At 35.9% G+C, this 17,892-nt stretch overlaps 1 protein-coding gene across 1 annotated transcript; it reads left to right on the top strand.

The window, feature by feature from the left end:
* Positions 1–64: 64 nt before the first annotated feature.
* DCAF17 (DDB1 and CUL4 associated factor 17) lies at positions 65–14,330 on the top strand. The gene is made up of 14 exons (XM_026033362.1): positions 65–182; positions 414–517; positions 1,214–1,304; positions 2,018–2,157; positions 2,639–2,717; positions 2,865–2,954; positions 5,460–5,567; positions 6,085–6,190; positions 8,861–9,003; positions 10,313–10,422; positions 10,890–10,977; positions 12,559–12,642; positions 13,139–13,294; positions 13,810–14,330. The coding sequence occupies exons 1-14, from the start codon at positions 66–68 to the stop codon at positions 13,996–13,998; spliced, it is 1,605 nt and encodes a 534-aa protein (XP_025889147.1). The 5' UTR covers position 65; the 3' UTR covers positions 13,999–14,330.
* The last annotated feature ends 3,562 nt before the right edge of the window (positions 14,331–17,892 follow it).

The raw sequence follows: 17,892 nt of genomic DNA, 5'->3' as shown, positions 1-17,892 counted from the left end.
GGGCGGGGCGCGAAGCTCCCGGAACTACCGTGCCCGGCCGGCGGAGCGGCCCCGCGCAGCCGGGCATGGCGCCGCGCAACGCCTGCCGCCTCCTCAGCAGCAGGGCGCGCGGCTTCTACGCCAGAGACGCCGGAGTGGCGCACAGGGCCAACATGGGGCTGCTGCGGAGCATCGTGTGCCAGGTAATGGCGGGCAGGCCGAGCTCGGAGCCCGCCCCGCGGGAGGAGCCCGGGGGTGCTCCTAACCCCTGCAAATCCAACATCTTATTTCATTTTAGTTTTCAATACCCGTATGTATTCAGCAGCGTAAATTCAACTACAGTAAATTATGAAGGTGCAGGAGCTAAATGAAATATTTTCCAAAAGCGTGGTTTGTTCTAAAGCCTTCACTGTTACAGTCACTATCTGTTTCAGGAAAGTACTAAATTCAAGAATGTTTGGACAACTCATTCTACATCTCCTATTGCTTATGAAAGAGGAAGAATTTACTTTGACAATTACCGGTGCTGTATTAGCAGGTAATGGGCTTATAGTTTAATTCTGATCTAGACGTGTGACTAACTTTACTCATCCAAGACTCCACAAGTCTTGTGTGAACCAGAAAATAAGCAGTTGCATAAGTCTATGTTTAATTACTGTCAGCATTGTAGGATTTCTACTGAAAGGCAGAGTGACCAGCAGTTATTTCCACTGTGGTCCTAAAGAACATGTCACAAAATCAGTTTATAAATTCTGCATTAGAACAAATTACTGTTCACTTAAAGGTGCAGTTTGCAGAGTGCTCGCAGTTCCTGTGTCTCATGTACAAGTCAGGTCTCTGCCCTCTCCTGCTCCACACTGAGCTGCAGTAACGGAGCTTGGGGGCAGCGCAGGCAGGGCTCAGCCCAAACCACTTCTTGCCCCTCTCTCTGGTGAGACAAGAAGCATTTCATATCATTAAAGTAAGAATTCATATCATTAAAGTAAGAATGTTACTCTAAAGACTTCCATTTCAAAAATGACCCCCAAGACAGAAAAGTTTGTCTTTTAAATATTATTTTATATTAATCATTATTTATTACGCTGTATTTTGAGACCAGTTTTGGGTGATACTTGTAAAAGTAAAAACAAGCTGTTTTAGAGTTGTGACCTTCCTAAGGAGAAGATTCATAAAAGCGTATGGAAGTAGTTCATAAAGTAGATTAACTATAAGCAATCTTTTTTTTTTTTTCCAGCATTGCACAAGAGCCAAGAATACTTTACCAAAAGCCAAAGTCTCCTAAATCAGAAAAAATAGAAGATGCTTTATTATTGGAATGCTCACTGGTAAGATCGCTTTTCACTGGAGTATTGTTCTGCAAATGCAAATTAGTATTAAAAAAAAAAGGGCATTCTCTCCCTGTGAATTGGTTTTCAACAGTTTAGAGGAGTTTAAGGTCATTTAAGGTTTGAAATACAGGCTTATTTATTTTGATTGAGTGGTATATTCTCCTACTGATACATATTTCACCTCTCTAAATTTCTTAACAGCGTAGTTGAATGCTTTTATGTGGTGTTCTGTGGAAGATTTAAAAATGTAGTGCCTTATGCTTGTACAACTCTAATGCCTTACAATGTAAATTCTGAATTTTTTTTGCTTGTTTTGTTTTATTTTTGAATTGGCAAGCACGGTAGATGCTCTAAGCTGGGCAGTTGCTGCTGAGTAATCACTTAGTCTGTGATTCTTGCATTGACTTTTTTCATAAAGACTGATAACAGTTAGATCCATGAGCAGGTATACTTGCAATTATTCATACTGGTCAAGAACGTTTTCAAAAGTAATTGTTTTGTAAAAAAGGTGATGACAGATATTTTGTGGTAGTCAGATGATTATATAGCACAGACATGAGCTTGGATAGCCCGATGTGATTAGCAGGCTACTTTCTACCTTTAGTTTTAGGAATATGTGTTCACTTTTGTTTTCTTGTTATTGTGTTAACATGTTATGTATAGTCCTGGTGTAATTTTTTTTTTTTCTCTGATAAACCTCTGTTACATAGGGGGAGACACTGCCAAGTCCATCAGACTATAAATCTTCCCTGGTAGTCTTAACAGCTCAGAACTGGCTTCTACGTCTTTCTGCTGATAGTGGAGAAATATTGGAAAAAATATACCTTGCTGGTTCCTGTTGCAAATTCAGGTATTAAATATCAAATTTATATAAATGTGGTTTTTAACTTAGGAGCATTCTTTTCTATAACAGTATCCATTTTTTTGCTGTTTAAAAACCGAGCAGTTACTGCTTCTGGTAAACTGAATAGATGGTGGGTGGATTTTTTTTCACTTCTTAGAGGAAATTATCTACTCTTAGGCTGAAAGATTAAAAAAAAAAGAAATTTTAAAAAATGAAAGCAAGGAGAAAAACTACAACAGCTAATATATTTGGAAGTTTTCTCGTGATCATATGTGAAATATGCCATTTCTGGTATGTAGTTCATTACTTTTGCATAGTTACAGGCACTGAGCATCTTGGGGACTTCTCCCAAATCAGGTACTGATAAAGTCTGCCTGGACAGGTATCTGCCTAGTTCTAACAGATGATATTTTATGTGAAATACTGTATTTCTTATTAGGTGATTTAATAATGATTAAGATTTCACCTTCCCTCTTCTCACAAATAGATACCTGAGCTGGGATACACCTCAAGAGGTAATGGTTATAAAGTCATCTCAGAATAAGCTACCTGCAGCAGCACAGCAGGTAGGTTTTTTGGAAAAATATCTGTTATTGTTAAATATTTACAAATTAATCAAAAATTTTGCAGGTATGGAGATACTATGCTTTCTTATGCTAGATGATGAAAATAGCCAATGGCCTAAAGAATAATTCAGTGTTGTTCCTTTCCAGGCAGGTATCCAACAATCTGCATTGTTCCATCTTGCTGTATTCCAAGTTTTACCCCTTTCATTTATTGGAATGTTAGAAATAAACAAAAAGGTAAGTTAATTCCTTTGTTAACCATGGTCTTTACTGTGTTATATGATGGGTATCATTATATAGCAAGTGTTCCAGTATTGCAAAGGTCATTCATAAGCTTAGAAAGGCCTATTGTCTAGAAACATTAATGAAGAGAGTCCATTTTATGTCTGATGGAGGGTGAAAAAGAGTCTTAATTCAGAAAGGTCAAACCAGAAAATATATGTGCGTTCTGTTACTGGGCTGTTTCTTTACATGCAGAAAGACTTTTTAACTAGCCTTTGCTTACAGGAATCATTAGAATTAGGGATCTGTAAAAATTAGGGAAACATAAAGTTTGCAGACTTTTCTTTTACTCCTCAAGAAAGATAGATATGCCTCTGTATCTGCTTGTAATAATAGTCTCTGAAGTCTGTATACAGTGACAAATGATTGTATGGAAGCATAAAATAGAAGGTAAATGTGCACCTTGTTTTATAAACAGATGGGATACTTTCTAAGCTGTTTTAAAGTTTGGTTTGTCAACTGAAAAGAGGAGTACGTACATTCGGAGACTCAAGCTTGATGACAAGTCCCAGGGTTCCAGTGAAAAAACAAGTATGCTTAAGGTCAAGAAAGTTCTGGATGCAGCTTATAAATAGTATAGTGCAAATGTTCAGGCTCTATCTAGGCTGGTGGTATGAAGGCTCTGTGAGCTACAGTTTCATTTGGGTTCTAGAGCTGCCAGTAGGTTAGGATTGTAAAACAACGATTTTATAAGTATCAAAGATGTTCTCAATCTGATTACAGGTGGGTTACCAAATTCATCATGAATGTAGTACAAGCCATGTAGAAAAGTACATTTTCATCTGTCCCTGTACTGATCACTAGAGTAACTGTTAGTGTCTGATGGGGGTACTCTCAAATCCCAATTTCCAAAATTTACTGTAATTTCAAGTGTAATTTTAATTTTATTAAGAAGGAAAGAAAAATGAAATGGGGCTACTGGACTTAAGTTTAGAATTTGGACTAGTTCAGTTCTTAGTAATACTTTTATTTCCCTAACTTTGTTATTGAGCTTTGAATTGTGTTAGTCCTTTGGTTAGGGTGACAGTTCAGAATTGGAAAATGAGAACATCCAATTTTGACTTGATAAAGCTGTCAGACCAAGAATTGGGAAGGGAACAGGTACGGACTCGAGGTTACTTTTAAGTTTTTGTCCTACAGAGGACCAAATACTGTCAAATAGATTTAGGGCAAATATTTAGAATTGGGTAAATTCAGCCTATGATGTTATGAATTTCTTGAGAAGAGGCTACATGTATGGCTTATACCAGGTAGCTTTTCAATAGACATTTATATTTTGGGCTCACAATGTGAGTACTGTACTGTACTCACAGTGCTGTAAGCATGGTTAGTACTTAAAGATTAAAAATGTCTTAGTCAGTCAGGACTCAATAAAAAGCCTGGTTACAGCTAAGTTCTCAAGTATACGTTTACTTTTTTTGTCTTTAACTGTTCCTGAGATATACCTGTTGATATTCAAGTTAGGATTAGGTTTATCATTCAGGATTGTAGAATGCAGCTATACAACACTTCTATTGAGAAGAACGTACAATAAATACTAAGCTGACACTAAGTTCTCAGGTGTAATAGTTTGAGAAGAGAAAACTGTTTTAATCTAAGAAATATATTAAGAGGCACAAGACTAAATAAAAGCTCAGGATTTCAGAAGCACATTTTAATCTCAAGATGAAACTGACCACAAGATTGCTGACAGTGTTAGGATTTAGGAATATTTCACCTTTTTTATTGATTTTGTATCTGTTAATGCTGTTTTAATTTCTGCATAATAATTCCAGCTAAGAGATAAAAACTGCTCCAAATTCTTTATAAAAAGAACTCTACCATCTTCATGTGTTATTCATTAAATATTAAGAATTGCTTGTTTTCCTTTTTCAGTGGAGCTATGCTAAGCGCTAGCAAAAATGAATACAGTGTAATCATTAAAAGGGGTAGTCAGCTTCTCATGCTTGTGTCTAATTGGAATTCAGCAGAGGATTCTGTGTTCTGACAGCTGGATAATGTAGTTTTACTGCAGCTGTGCGCAGTCACAGAGCCATGATTAGACTTATATTTTTCTCCTGGTGATGAAGAAAGAACAGTAGATGTGAAATCAGTATTTTCAGATTGAAGTGTTAGCTTTGCTATTGACTATCTGTTGGATACTGGGTAATATCATCTATTCATGTATTGCCATAACTGGGTAACATGATTTGGAGACATACTGAGACTTAATAGGGGAATGAATGTGCTTACAGGGGGTGATTTATCCAACCTTAGGTGTTACTGTAACGCAAAGTATTACAGAAACTCAGCAGAACACAGATGAGCTACAAAAGCCTTCTGCCACTAAAACACTTGTCATCACTTTTGGTCATAGTCAAAATGAAGGTGATTGTAAAATTAAGAAAATAATCTCAGTATTTTTTGTCATCTCTCAATTATGTCTTCCCCAACAAAATATTTTTCTCTTCCTTTTTCCAGATATTTGGCAATAGTGTGACGGATGTTGCTGTTTCTAATGGAGTTCTGATCATAATGCATAGTATGGGTCTGGTCAGGCTCTATAACTTCCAGGCCATCTCTGAAAAGGTAATAGAACAGGAAATTTTTCATACAGTTCACACTGTTTTGGTACAGCAGGGCATTAATATTCATAGCCACGTGGGTGCATGGGGCATGTGCCAAAGGGAGGTATTCTTGCCTAAATGTGTTTACAGTCTGAAGATGCAAATGGAGACGCTATCAGAAAATTCTACCCAACACCAGTCAGAGGAGGCAGAACATAAGAGGAAAAGGGCTGGGATGCACTTAAGTACCCACTCAGAGTACCTATGAAAACACAAAAGCCAAGAATGCTGGTCTTTACTCACCTGCTCCGTAACTGCAGGAGAAAGTGTTAAGTTTAGAAACTGATAGACATGGAAGATTTTTTTTTAAAACTTGAAACAGAATTGCAGGGGGATTTTAATTTCTTTCCAATAAAAAACTGATGTTAATTCAAAAATAAAACTTCAAGAGGACATTAATAAATGCAGTAACAATAGAGTAGTAAAACTAAACAAGTAAATATATTTCAATAAAACTAAATTGTTCTGCATTATTATAGTTCATGGAAGAGACATTTGATTTGGGAAACAAATTCAACTGGAATGGTCAAGTGGGAATTGTAGGAAAGTATCCGTTTGGTCTTCCGTGTAACATTAAAATAACAGGTATTTATGATCTTTGTTTTATCCTGGCTGGTGGCTTTTATGGTTTATTTATGACTATTTCACTCCAAGGAGCATTAAAATTATTGTACTCTTATTTTAATTGTTTAGTGACTCTACTAAACAAACTGTCTACTAAACTGTCTGATTTTACATTATATATAAAAAAGTGCTTTGACTCTAATTGCAACAATTAATTAAATAAGGCTTTCCTAGAAAATTGGAAGAGAAATTAAGCTATTTCAAATATTTTAAGCAGTTTATGAAGCAGAATCCCTGACTTGTTCCTGAGACACAGCTGCTTTGGGAGGCAAGAGAGGCCTAGGACAACTATTATATAAACCCAGAATAAATACACTGATACATTTTTTTTCTTTCTATAAACACAAGACACGAGACAGCCTGCAGAAGGAAGTCAAGGAGACAGAATATAATTTGCCGAGTTTGCATTTTGATGATTCTTCTTGTTGCAAATAAACTTAATCCTTGAGATTATCTCTGAAAACAACTCCTATGCCTGAAATCATTAACTTATGAATGTTATCTCTTATTTTGGAGATTTGATTTCTTTAATTTCTCTGACACCAAACAACTGAACAGTCACGTTTGATGGTGCATTTGAGATCTAGAATGTGGTGCTAAGACTGAGACTCTGTGTGAAACATTTTTTCCTTTAGAAGTACATTCTTGCAAATTCACTTACGTGCTTTGATAAATGGTCGTTCACTGATACCAAATATGCGTGCTTTTTTTTTAATCTTTGACTATTTCTGTATTAAATATTTTTACAAGAGAACCTCCCTGTAAAAAAAAAAAAAAAAAAACCCAAAACCAAACAAAATAAACAAATTGACAGATTGACATTAAATGGAGGGTGCACAAAGTGCACGCTTAGCTAGTTAATGCTTTCAGTTACAATGCAATACTTCATCAAAACAAAGAGAGGGAGCTATGATCTATGTCTTGGGTCCCGCAAAGGGATATTTCTGTTCATTTTCCTCCCTGGCTCAGTTTGGTAAACGACAATTTAGTGTTAGGGGCCGAGTGGAAAACATGCTGTGGCAGCTTTAAAAGGCAGCTGATACCAAGTATTTTTCAGACTTCAGTTTAAAGTCAAAAGTACTGTGGAAGAATGTTTTTGATCTTGAATTGTATTGAAGAATTTGTAGTTAAGTCTTGAAAATAATGACAAACATTTTCCGTAGCTGCTGTTTCCGATAGCTGCATTCCTGTGGCTTTTGAGTTGTTTTCTTCTAAGAAATGAGATGGCTGACTGAGTATTCAGCATAATGTAACTCCTTCAGTGAAGGAGCTTTTAGAGTTGCGCAGTTGAAGCTTACACTTACTGTAATTCAACTGTTTGTAAGTACCCAAGAGGAAATGTATAGAGATCAAAACATGTAGGTTCACAAGCAGTTATTGACTGGTAAGGAGTTTTAGATATTGCTGACTTTGATTTTAGTCACAGTTGAAAGAATGAAAATGTGATGTGACATCTTAATATCATCAGTTAGGGTCTGGCTAACTATATAGAATAAGCAGAGCAAGACCAAGTCAAAATTGGAGGAATCCTTGAGGAAAGTTCAAGATACTTCAGAGTGATACAGGTTGTTCCATAATTTTCAGTCAGCCTCCTAGGAAAAGTATGACTGTAAATTGAATCTTCAGAAGACATAAAATTAAAGTCAGACTTAATTCTAATAATTACAAACACAGAGACTAGATGAGAACCATATTCTCCACACAATACTTCAACTTGGATATTTATATCTTGCCTGTTTAAATGCCTTTTGTAATTCTCCTGTAATGGCTTTTTTTTTTTTTTTTCCACAGCACTTCTGTGAGAGATGGGTTTCTTGGACTAAAATTGACATATTTTTAGTTGTAGAAACATGTACTAGAATTTGTAGCTGAAAACGTGTATTCTTACTTTTGCTTAGTACACAAAACATTTGTAGGAATGGCAAATTATCTCTATGTTTTTCCCACTGAATTAAAAGGAGAACTAGATTCCTTTCACAATTAATTAAAAAATTCCTTTGTTTTATGAACTCCACTGTTGATTACATTATGACCCATAATGTTTGCTGTATTAGGCAAAAAGGGAAGGAGCACTCAGATTCAGACATCTTTCTATGTTTAATTCTGCAAATTTCTTCAACTATATTTCCTAATACACGTGAACGCCCACATGAGTAATGACATGTGATGTTTGGTGTCATATTCTTTTTCACCAAGCCAGCTTTTAAAGAGATTGCCTCTGTTAGCCTGTTTCCCAAGATCACAACGTTCCTTTAGCTTTGTTGTTTGATCTGCCCACATGAATGTCCCTTCTCCTGTTTCATTCAAATGGCTGGATTAGCTTTAGTCATGTTTTCTAAGCCTTTGCTTACCCAGCTCATGTGGAATGCATAAGTCAAAGACCTTGGAAGAGAAATTCAGCACGAAGATGTGAGAAGGCAGTAACCTTCCTTAGGGAAGTGCAGGTGTACCCCTCTATGCTAGGTGAGGTGGTGTGGCAGGTGCTGGAGAAATTATTGCTACCTGGGTGTTTCAATCAGTCCTCAAATGTTCTGAAGAATTAGTCATTTTATTGGCATTTAGAATTGTAAGCATCAATGAAATGATGCATATTCTGCTACTAATGCTCTTAACATTACCCAATATTTGCAGATACACCACCTTTGCTATTTGAAGTATCTTCCCTGGAGAATGCATTTCAAATTGGAGGTTACCCTTGGCATTATATCATCACACCTAACAAGAAAAAACATAAAGGAGTCTTCCATATTTGTTCTCTGAAAGACAAGACTTTGGTAATACATTCAGCAGCGTCTCTGTTTGTCCTCATTGTTTGTCCTCATTGTTTGTCCTCATTTCTCCTTCTGATTAGTGCGTGAAGAATCAGTGTCTTTTTCCAGTGTGGTGCTCTCATAGGGATCATCTTGTAGTTGTGTCTGCAGTCCAGTGCAGTCATCTCTAAAATACTTTGTTTTGAATTAGGATTGCTTCTGATACATCATTCAGACCTAGCAGTGCCAGTGCTATATAACATACTACCTCCCAGCTTAAAAGTGAAGGTTTAAGCAGGTCCTTGCACCTGAGTTCCTTACACGGGGTTATCTTACTGCCCTCTCACTACTCAGCCTGCCAAATGGCATGACTGAGGAAACACGCCAAGTTTAAAGAAACTGAGGAATGTTTCTTTAATGTGTATGGTTTATAGTAGTTTTGAATCTTCTTTCTTGAAAGATATCATTAATCCAGCATCCTTGGGTGTATTTATTTTTATTAAATTACTGTTTATCATATATTCTTTTCTGTAAGCTGTTCATTTCAGCTTTTATTTTGGGTCAGCATTTGACCTGAAAATATTTCTGTAGTAAAGGCAGCTCCTGGGCCTGTCAGTTAAGGATTCTTCACTAAAAACTTACTATTTCTGAATGGCCTCATCTCTTACTAGCCTGATCAAATCAGTGTTTTCTCTCCTGTCTCTTTTATCTTAGAACAGATTTTTCACAACTATTACTGCAATTTGATTCAAAGGGACTTACGCATACCTTTCACATAGGTTTTTTTTTTTGTATGGGTTCATGCATTTGAAATTCTGAATGATCAGGTTCAGATGAATTCAATGACAACAAACAAAAAATACGAAAATCTTGAGGTTTTAAGCAGTTAGCAGCTGAAATCACGAACTATCACAGGCTTGCACATAGTGCAAACATTTGCACAACAGAGACTGCACCTGAAGTTTGCAGCAGAACCAGAAGTTTGTAGAAATGTTTTTCTGAAGGCATTAAACAACACATATTGCTAGAATTGCTTAAGTGTTTGCAGAGCCTAAGCTTCATTGTGCCATCATTTTAGGAGAGGCAAGAGGAGATGTATAAAGTCATTGGTTATTATTTAATAAAAAATGCAGAAGCTTTTGTTCCTTTAGAATTGGAATTGTCCTAGTCTGTTTTCTCATAATTGTCTCACTGCCATCCTTTCTGGTCAAATTATCAGTAATCTTTATAATCCTTCAGATACATGTGGAAAGGAACTAAGCACTTCCTCTTTAATTACATCTATGAGACTTTCAGAATATTAATATTCTAAGCTTTCCCTTTTTTTCTTCAGGCAAAAAATGGCATACAAGATATGAAATGCTGTTCACTGGAACCTGATTGGATATATTTCCATCCAGATATGTCAGGTAGAATAATCCACGCTGGACCAAATTTGATAAAGTATGAGCATTTTTTCTCAAATCTTATTTTTGTTAGGAAGTTGGTCAACTTGTAATAAGTATTTGTATTTTAGAATATTACATGGGAGTTAGACAAGGGTCGGAGTAGGCCTGCTGTGGTTGTGTGTGCTGGGTCAGGGAAATGTCTTTAATTAAGAAAAAACTGTATACAGTTTCATAGAAAATCTGTTCTTCTGGCACAACTGTGTAAACTTGTACATCTGATAATTATGTACCTGCCCATGCATAGATTTATAGGAATGAGTTGGACTGTGGATTATGAAGAGTCAGAACAGGTTCTAGATTACTGTTCGCATGTGTATGCAGATGCATATGTGAGAAATAGTAAGTTATTAACTGTACGGTAAAGTAACAGTAAAAAAAAAAAAGTGTTTTTAATCATAAATATAGAACTATGGTATCAGGTGGGTTACATGATTGATTTTGTATCTTCTGTTTCTTTTGCAGAGTTTTGAAGTTTAAGGAGGTTGAAAATAATATAACTCAAATGGAAATTGCAGAAGATTTTATGATTGTTGCCAACAGAGAAAACAGTGTGAGTTGGTAACAGTATTTTCTAATGTCCAGGATTTCAATGTATGATTTTTGAGCAGTGCACAGAGGGCTTGTGCGTATGAGTTTTATAAGCTGCATCCTGTGAGCCTAATTGAGCCTAAAGGTGCAATAACCTTTGGATTTCCACTAAGCTAATATGAAAGAAATTTTGAAAATGAACTGTGTTTTCGGGATAGCTTTCTGAAGCCTTCAATCTTTCAAGTTCTCAGAAAACATTATGGTGAACAGTATAACAGTGTGTTCACTGATGTTTTCAAAACATACTTAGAAGATGGTGACAGATTTTCTTCAACAGATGGTGCCAGCAAGAGATAATTGTGTGCACGTCTGGTACTTTGGTGAAGTCTTTAAATTAATCATACAAATGGCCAAAATGTTTCAAGTCTCTTATTACTTAAGCTTATAAGCTTATAAGACAACAAAGGCAGCACATTGTTGCTGCTGAAAGGATGATTCTCCTGACCATGCACAATTCACTCTCCTGTGACGCATTTGGCACTCATCTGATCATGGGTGTGCCAATTTAGTGCACTAAAATAGCACAATAGTCCAGTAAAAAAAAAGGTGAGTACTCAGCTGCTGTCTTGGTGAGAGGAATTGAAGCTGAAATGGACCAGAACTGAATCATCAATGGGTCAGAAGACTGCAGAAAGGTAGAACACAGTGACAAGGGGGTGATCTGAGCATTTTGGTAGATGAGCTGTTAAATTACCTCAGTTGTATCATGAAATCTTTTTGGATAGAAAATCACATAAGGGATTAAATAACAGAAAAGGTCAAACAGCAAATCTTAAAAGAAAAATTTATGATTGCCCCTAGAACTATTGCTTTGTTTCAGCATGCAAAGTCATATGTTCAGAAGCAACTGCTTTATAGTTTGAATACTAATGAATTTTGATTTCTAATTTTGACACTACCTTAGAAGAAAAGTATGTATATGAAAAATCTGTACTAACTGAGAAATAGAACTTGTACTGAACTTAGAACAAACAATGTTTGACAGGTAGTGACTTAGTGTGTTTATTATGATTTGTTTAGGAAAGATATTTTTTCTTGGAATAATGGCTAAGAAATACAAGTTCTAGTGGTGTCTGTGCTGTAGCTTTTCCTTGTGAATTCTGTTAAGACAGTGCTATCCTAATTTTGAGTTTTTTCAGTATTAGTGATATCCAGTAGAAACAACTGTGGTTAAGATACTTTCCTCATCTGGAGCAGTTTAAGAAGCAAATTGGTGATCACACAGCTGTCTTAGGTACCATTCAGCATCTTGGCTTCAGCAAAGCTTCACCTTCTATTTTTCTGAAATTTGCAATAGCTGAGAAGTTGGCCTCTTCGGTTGACACCTCTAAAGGACCAAGATCTCTGAGTAGAGAGCAGTAGTATCTTAAAGCCACCAAGTTGACAAGCCCTCATAAGAAAACGATGGCAGCAACAGAGCCAGTTATAGCCATATATGAGTAACATGGTATCAAGAAGATGTTCATGAAACAGATGCTTTGTCAAATAGTTATTAGCAATTTAAAACATTGTATCATCTGAAGCCACTTTTTTTCCTCCCAAGGTGGACAGTGCTGTTACTGTAACAGCTTCTGGTCGAGTGGTGAAAAAACGTTACAACTTGCTGGATGATGACCCAGAGCAAGAGGTAACTGTTAGGTAGTGAAGAAAAGTGAATTAGGGGTTATTTAAAGTTTAGCTGACCAGAAGTCATTCTGACTTCAGGTGCTGTGCCTGGAAACATTATGTATGTTAACCATACTGTTAACAGGTTTGCTTCAGCAGAAGAGAACATGGAGTTTAAATGACACATTTCTTCTGTTGCTTTCGAAGTATTTTCAATGTATTTTTCTTCTATTTACTGCATATTATATAGGCATTTGCACATTAGGACTATTCAGAACATCATTTTCTTTTCTTTCTATCATAAGGAATTCTGTTGTGATACGATGAACAGTTTGTGTTTGGAAAGATATTTGCTCGGTATCTTTCAAATGGGCAAAGTTTATGATGCCATAAGACTTGAACTATATTTACTTTACATTTTCTAATTGTTCTTTCACTGGAAAGACCTATAGAATTCCTGGAAAAGGAAAAATAAAGTTATGTCTGATGTGTATATTTGAGCTTTTGTTTTTCCCAAGACATTTAAAATTGTGGACTACGAAGATGAACTGGATTTGTTATCCGTTGTAGCAGTTACTCAAATAGGAGCTGAGGGAAGAGCTCATCTTGATTTTCATTGTAATGATCGTGGGATTCTGCTAAAGAGTATTCCATTACTTGAGTCCTGGGATGTGGTGAGTAGAAATCTTATGCTTTATTCATGCTAATGTATCACCACACTCATTCTCTTTTCACTTCACATTCACTTCTTGTCCAGATTTGAAGCAGATGTATAAATTGTGTATAAATTGTATTATGGATAAGATTTGTACAACATAGTAATTATGACTTAAATTTCTAAGTATTCCATCACACAGTATCTGATCACCATCCCCATTGGTGTGAATTCAAAATGTTCTTTGATCTTTAGAATTTCTGATATATTTATCAATTTAAATAGCCGCTCCCTGGACAGTTACTGCAGATCAGCTTTGGAACTTGTCGCAGTAACTGCAAAGGCCTTCCCTACGTCTGTTTGGAGAGATGTGATGGGCAGTTCTTGCAGTTCAAATTTAGGTGTCAAACTTCAGTGGTCTAACTTGTTCCCTGAAGCACCTCCTTTAGCACTAATTGCATAACTAATTGTTACAGTTTTCTTCACCAGTTGTGAAAATTGAGACTGAAATCAAAATTACTTTTCTCATTTCAGACCTACAGTCATGAAGTTTACTTTGACAGGGACATTGTGTTACATATAGAACAGAAGCCGAACAGGAGATTCAGTTGTTATGTTTACCAAATGGTCTGCAGTACTGCAGAAGAAGAGGAATGCTCAAGCCATGAAAAAATGAGAAGAGTTTCTTGTAAAAAAGGAGGGAGACTTTTTGAATATTCTTAACTTACAGAGACTTGCCATGTGGATATTATTTAAGAACTTCATAAATTGGAAATAGTAGACTCCTGTCTCTCAACCAGTGTTTTATTTTATGCTACTCTCTGAGCATAAGAGGTTTTATTTCTTTTTATGTTTTTTTTTTTACACTGTGGTATAACATGGTATACTTATCTATAGTCCATAATTGCCTTTTCATGTATTCACCAGTCGCTCATCCTGCTGAGTATAGCATTTATTGCTCCTGTTCATCAACTGGAGTGAAATACAGGATAGCAAGAAGACAGACAGATTATCAACAGATTCCTGTCTACTGTGTTCTGTCGTAGTTTTATCCATGCAGTTTTAATACAGACTTTAATGTTAAAGTAAGTAAAATTGTATTGATAAATTTTATATACAATATAAAAATGACAGACTTACCATTAAACCACCTACACAAAATCTTACCTTTGTTTCTGTCGTGTGACATAGCTAGAAACCCTGAGCCATTTTCTATCTTGTTTTAGCTTTGGTATTTAGTATTAATCACCTAAATATCTTTACTGCTTTAAAATATACACACACACAAAACAAGCAGTTCTCTGATTCTTCCCATGTCATGTTCAGGAATTGTTCATTTTGAACCAAATATACCAGGCACCCAACCCAATCAGTGTGTGCAGCCTGTACAAGGCATGGGCGTCCCATGTGCTATACTCAGACCCTGCAGAATGCAAGCCTTCATTTGAAAAACAAACAAATAAACAAAACAGGGTCTGGACCTCATGGTCCCAAAGAATATTTTCAAATGCAGGCCACAAGTGGCCTTAGTTGAGTAGGTCTTGGTGGGAGGAGCGATGCTCTCTTTTCATTTCACACACAGAGTAACAAACCCAAATATTTACTTACCTTTTTTTTTCAGTGAAAGCCTTTCTAGTAAACTGACTATACTAATGCAGAAATTTCTCTTCTGAGTGAGCATTAGTTAGTTATTTGTAACTAACTTCCTTTCCCTAAGAATTTCTCACCTCTGTCAATGAAGACAAATCCAAAGCTGTTTACTGGGAAAAAAAAAGAAAATTATATTGAAAGGGGAAGAACATTTTTCTCAGTCAAAAGACCAACAACAAAGGAAAGCAGAAGTGCATCAGTAATTAACACAAACAAAAAATATTCCTCTCATTTGTTTTTCTCCCTGTTCTTGGGATAGCACAAATCGCTGCTTCTGTATTCTCCTCTCTCCCTATTCTCTTTCCAATAACTTATGAGCAGAAGTAAGAGCTAAGGGAAAACTGCTGCGGTTGGTTTTCACAATACTTCTTATATCTTATATCTATTATTTTGATATATGCAAAGTATTTTGTATAGCTGTTAACACAGCAATTTATTGTTTCAAGACAGATATAAGAATCTTTATTAATAAAGAGCCATTAAATTAAAATAGGCCAGTGACACTAAAATTATCCTTTTAAAGGAAAAGTCCAGTTTCCAGATGATCATTAATCTCCCCTTAGTGGCCGGAGTAGACAGAGAGAAACAGACATAATGAGGCTACTGCAAAGTTGCCTTTCTTTTTTTCCAAAAAAAAAAGGTAAGTGAACATTTTGCTTTCTTCGGAAGTGCCATGCAGTCCTAAAAAGCAGATCTCAATAGTATTGACATTTTTATACTAATATTTGTGATTTTTTTTTACGTTTTAGTTTATATTTCAGTTTCCGAAGCAAGACATTTAAATCTCTAATTGTAAAAAATAAGTGTTTGTTGTATAGTAGATGTACAGTTCGTAAAGATCAGCTGATGCTTCTACTTTTCTAGCAACTGTTATTTTTGAGCCATTGCTTGTGACAGTGTGTACTAAATCAACAATTGCACATCAACATCCACTCACTGAAAAATGTGGCTATTTAGCGTGACCAGCAGCAACCCAGCCTTTGATGAAGCAGACAGATTTTTTCTGAAGGAGAGGCTGAGCGAGCTGGGCCTGTTTTCTCTGGAGAAGAGACGGCTCAGAGGGGATATGATTAACATGTATAAGTTCAGGAAGGGAGAATGCAGGGAGGAAGGGGACAGGCTGTTCTCACTGGTGGCCAGCGATAGGACGAGGGGTAATGGCCACAAACTGAAGCATAAGAAGTTCCGTCTCCAGGTGAGGAGCAACTTCTTTACTGTTAGGGTAACAGAGCAGTGGAACAGGCTGCCCAGGGAGGTTGTGGAGTCTCCTACTCTGGAGGTCTTCAAAACCCGCCTGGATGCCACCCTGTGCCACATGCTGTAGGTGTGCCTGCTTGAGCAGGAAGGTTGGACTAGATGATCTGTAGAGGTCCCTTCCAACCTTAAATATTCTGAAATATTCTGAAATATTCTGAAATTATATTATTCTAAATACACAGTGTGTTGCTAAACTACAGATAATGGCAGATGTTCCATCATGGAAGGTCATGCACAGACATTTTTATTCTTGCTTAGGAGGATGTGATTCTGTTTAACTTGAAACACTTCAAAAGGTACTGAAGAACAGTGAATCCAGAATGGCCAGCCCTGAGTGCCTCTCTGAGTGTATTTGTCATCCTACTTATAAAAGGGCTGGGACACACTAGAGAGTCAGAGTCAGTAAATGGTTATGAGTTGTGCTTTCTCAAGGTGTAAACAACTGCATTGATTTCTGTACCTATTATAGCCCTGAAGAATTTTTATATATATATAAATATTTTATTAATATATATATTAATATATATATTTAATATTTAATATAAATATAAATTATTTATATTTATATATATATAAATATTTATATAAATATAAATATTATATATATATAAATATATATATAATATATATATAATATATATATATATATATTTCAAGAGAGGAAAATCCTGACCACAGCTTGTTAGTTACATTTCATAAAATACCATATACCTGAACTAAAGGCAAATTTCTGCTTGCTTGGTTGCAGGCCACCTTTGTCAACAACTTTTATTTCAAATTAAATTTTGAAATTCAAAACTCTTGCCAGAAAAAGCCAGTAGTTTGTTTTGTATACGTAAGGCACAAAACAAGTTCTGATTGCTGATGCTGGCAGAGCAGTGCTAATGTGCAGTATCCAATAGATATGAGCTTTCAATAAATGCATTAAATTTAACTTGTAAGTCTACGGCTTGATGCCCATATCTGATGATTCTACAACACTTAACTTTCTCTTTTCCATAATGTAAATTAGATATTTGAAAAGCTCTTACAAAATCAGAATAATTCACTATGCTAAAGAGTATTTGTAAAGTAGATAAATTCTGAGAATGCTCATATGGTTCCCGTTAAGGGGGAGAAAAAAAATCTAGCGCACATGATCCCCATAATCATTTCTATGGGCATCGAAGTGTGACATTTTTACAAGGAAGGAAAAACAAAAATACTAGCCAAGAAAAAACCCAAAAAGTAGGTCTAACTTACTCAAATGCTTTTTACTTCCATTTTAAAATAAAATGAAAAATATGTATTTTTTTCACTCTTCATAAACAGTTGCTAACAGTTGTGATCAGCAAATCCCTTCACTGCTTCTGTAAAGTTTGCAGCTTTACAGAAAATTGGCCTAAGGAATGATTGCTGTGAAATTCTGAGTTATATTACTTAAAATTTCAGTTGGTATTTACTGCTAAGGTCCTGTTTTCCAGAGTTTGCAGATAAAGCCTCAAGTAATTAGGCTTTAAATGCATGCCTTAGAAGATAAAAAATCAAAAGCCCATTGTTGCAATGTTTTTGCTGGCATTAGTGGCCCAAGAAAAAAAATGCATAAACACATCTAGAATATAAATATATGTATATGACTTGTTAACACAAGTACACTTTCAAATGCATATTGCAAACAAAATTGAAGGGATCTTGGCTATTCTTGGCAAAATTCCCAGTTAGGTGACATCA

This window comes from Nothoprocta perdicaria, unplaced genomic scaffold, assembly GCF_003342845.1.
Source record: "Nothoprocta perdicaria isolate Ctin4 unplaced genomic scaffold, notPer1 scaffold_0, whole genome shotgun sequence".
Lineage (NCBI taxonomy): Eukaryota > Metazoa > Chordata > Aves > Tinamiformes > Tinamidae > Nothoprocta > Nothoprocta perdicaria.
Note: the sequence above shows the minus strand (reverse complement) of the source record. Positions and strands in the feature narration are given on the sequence as shown.

Coding starts and splice junctions, on each gene's coding strand:
- DCAF17 (XM_026033362.1), top strand. CDS start 66: ATGGCGCCGCGCAACGCCTGCCGCCTCCTCAGCAGCAGGGCGCGCGGC. Junction 1,305..2,017: donor TATTATTGGAATGCTCACTG/GTAAGATCGCTT, acceptor TCTGTTACATAG/GGGGAGACACTGCCAAGTCC. Junction 6,191..8,860: donor GTGTAACATTAAAATAACAG/GTATTTATGATC, acceptor CAATATTTGCAG/ATACACCACCTTTGCTATTT.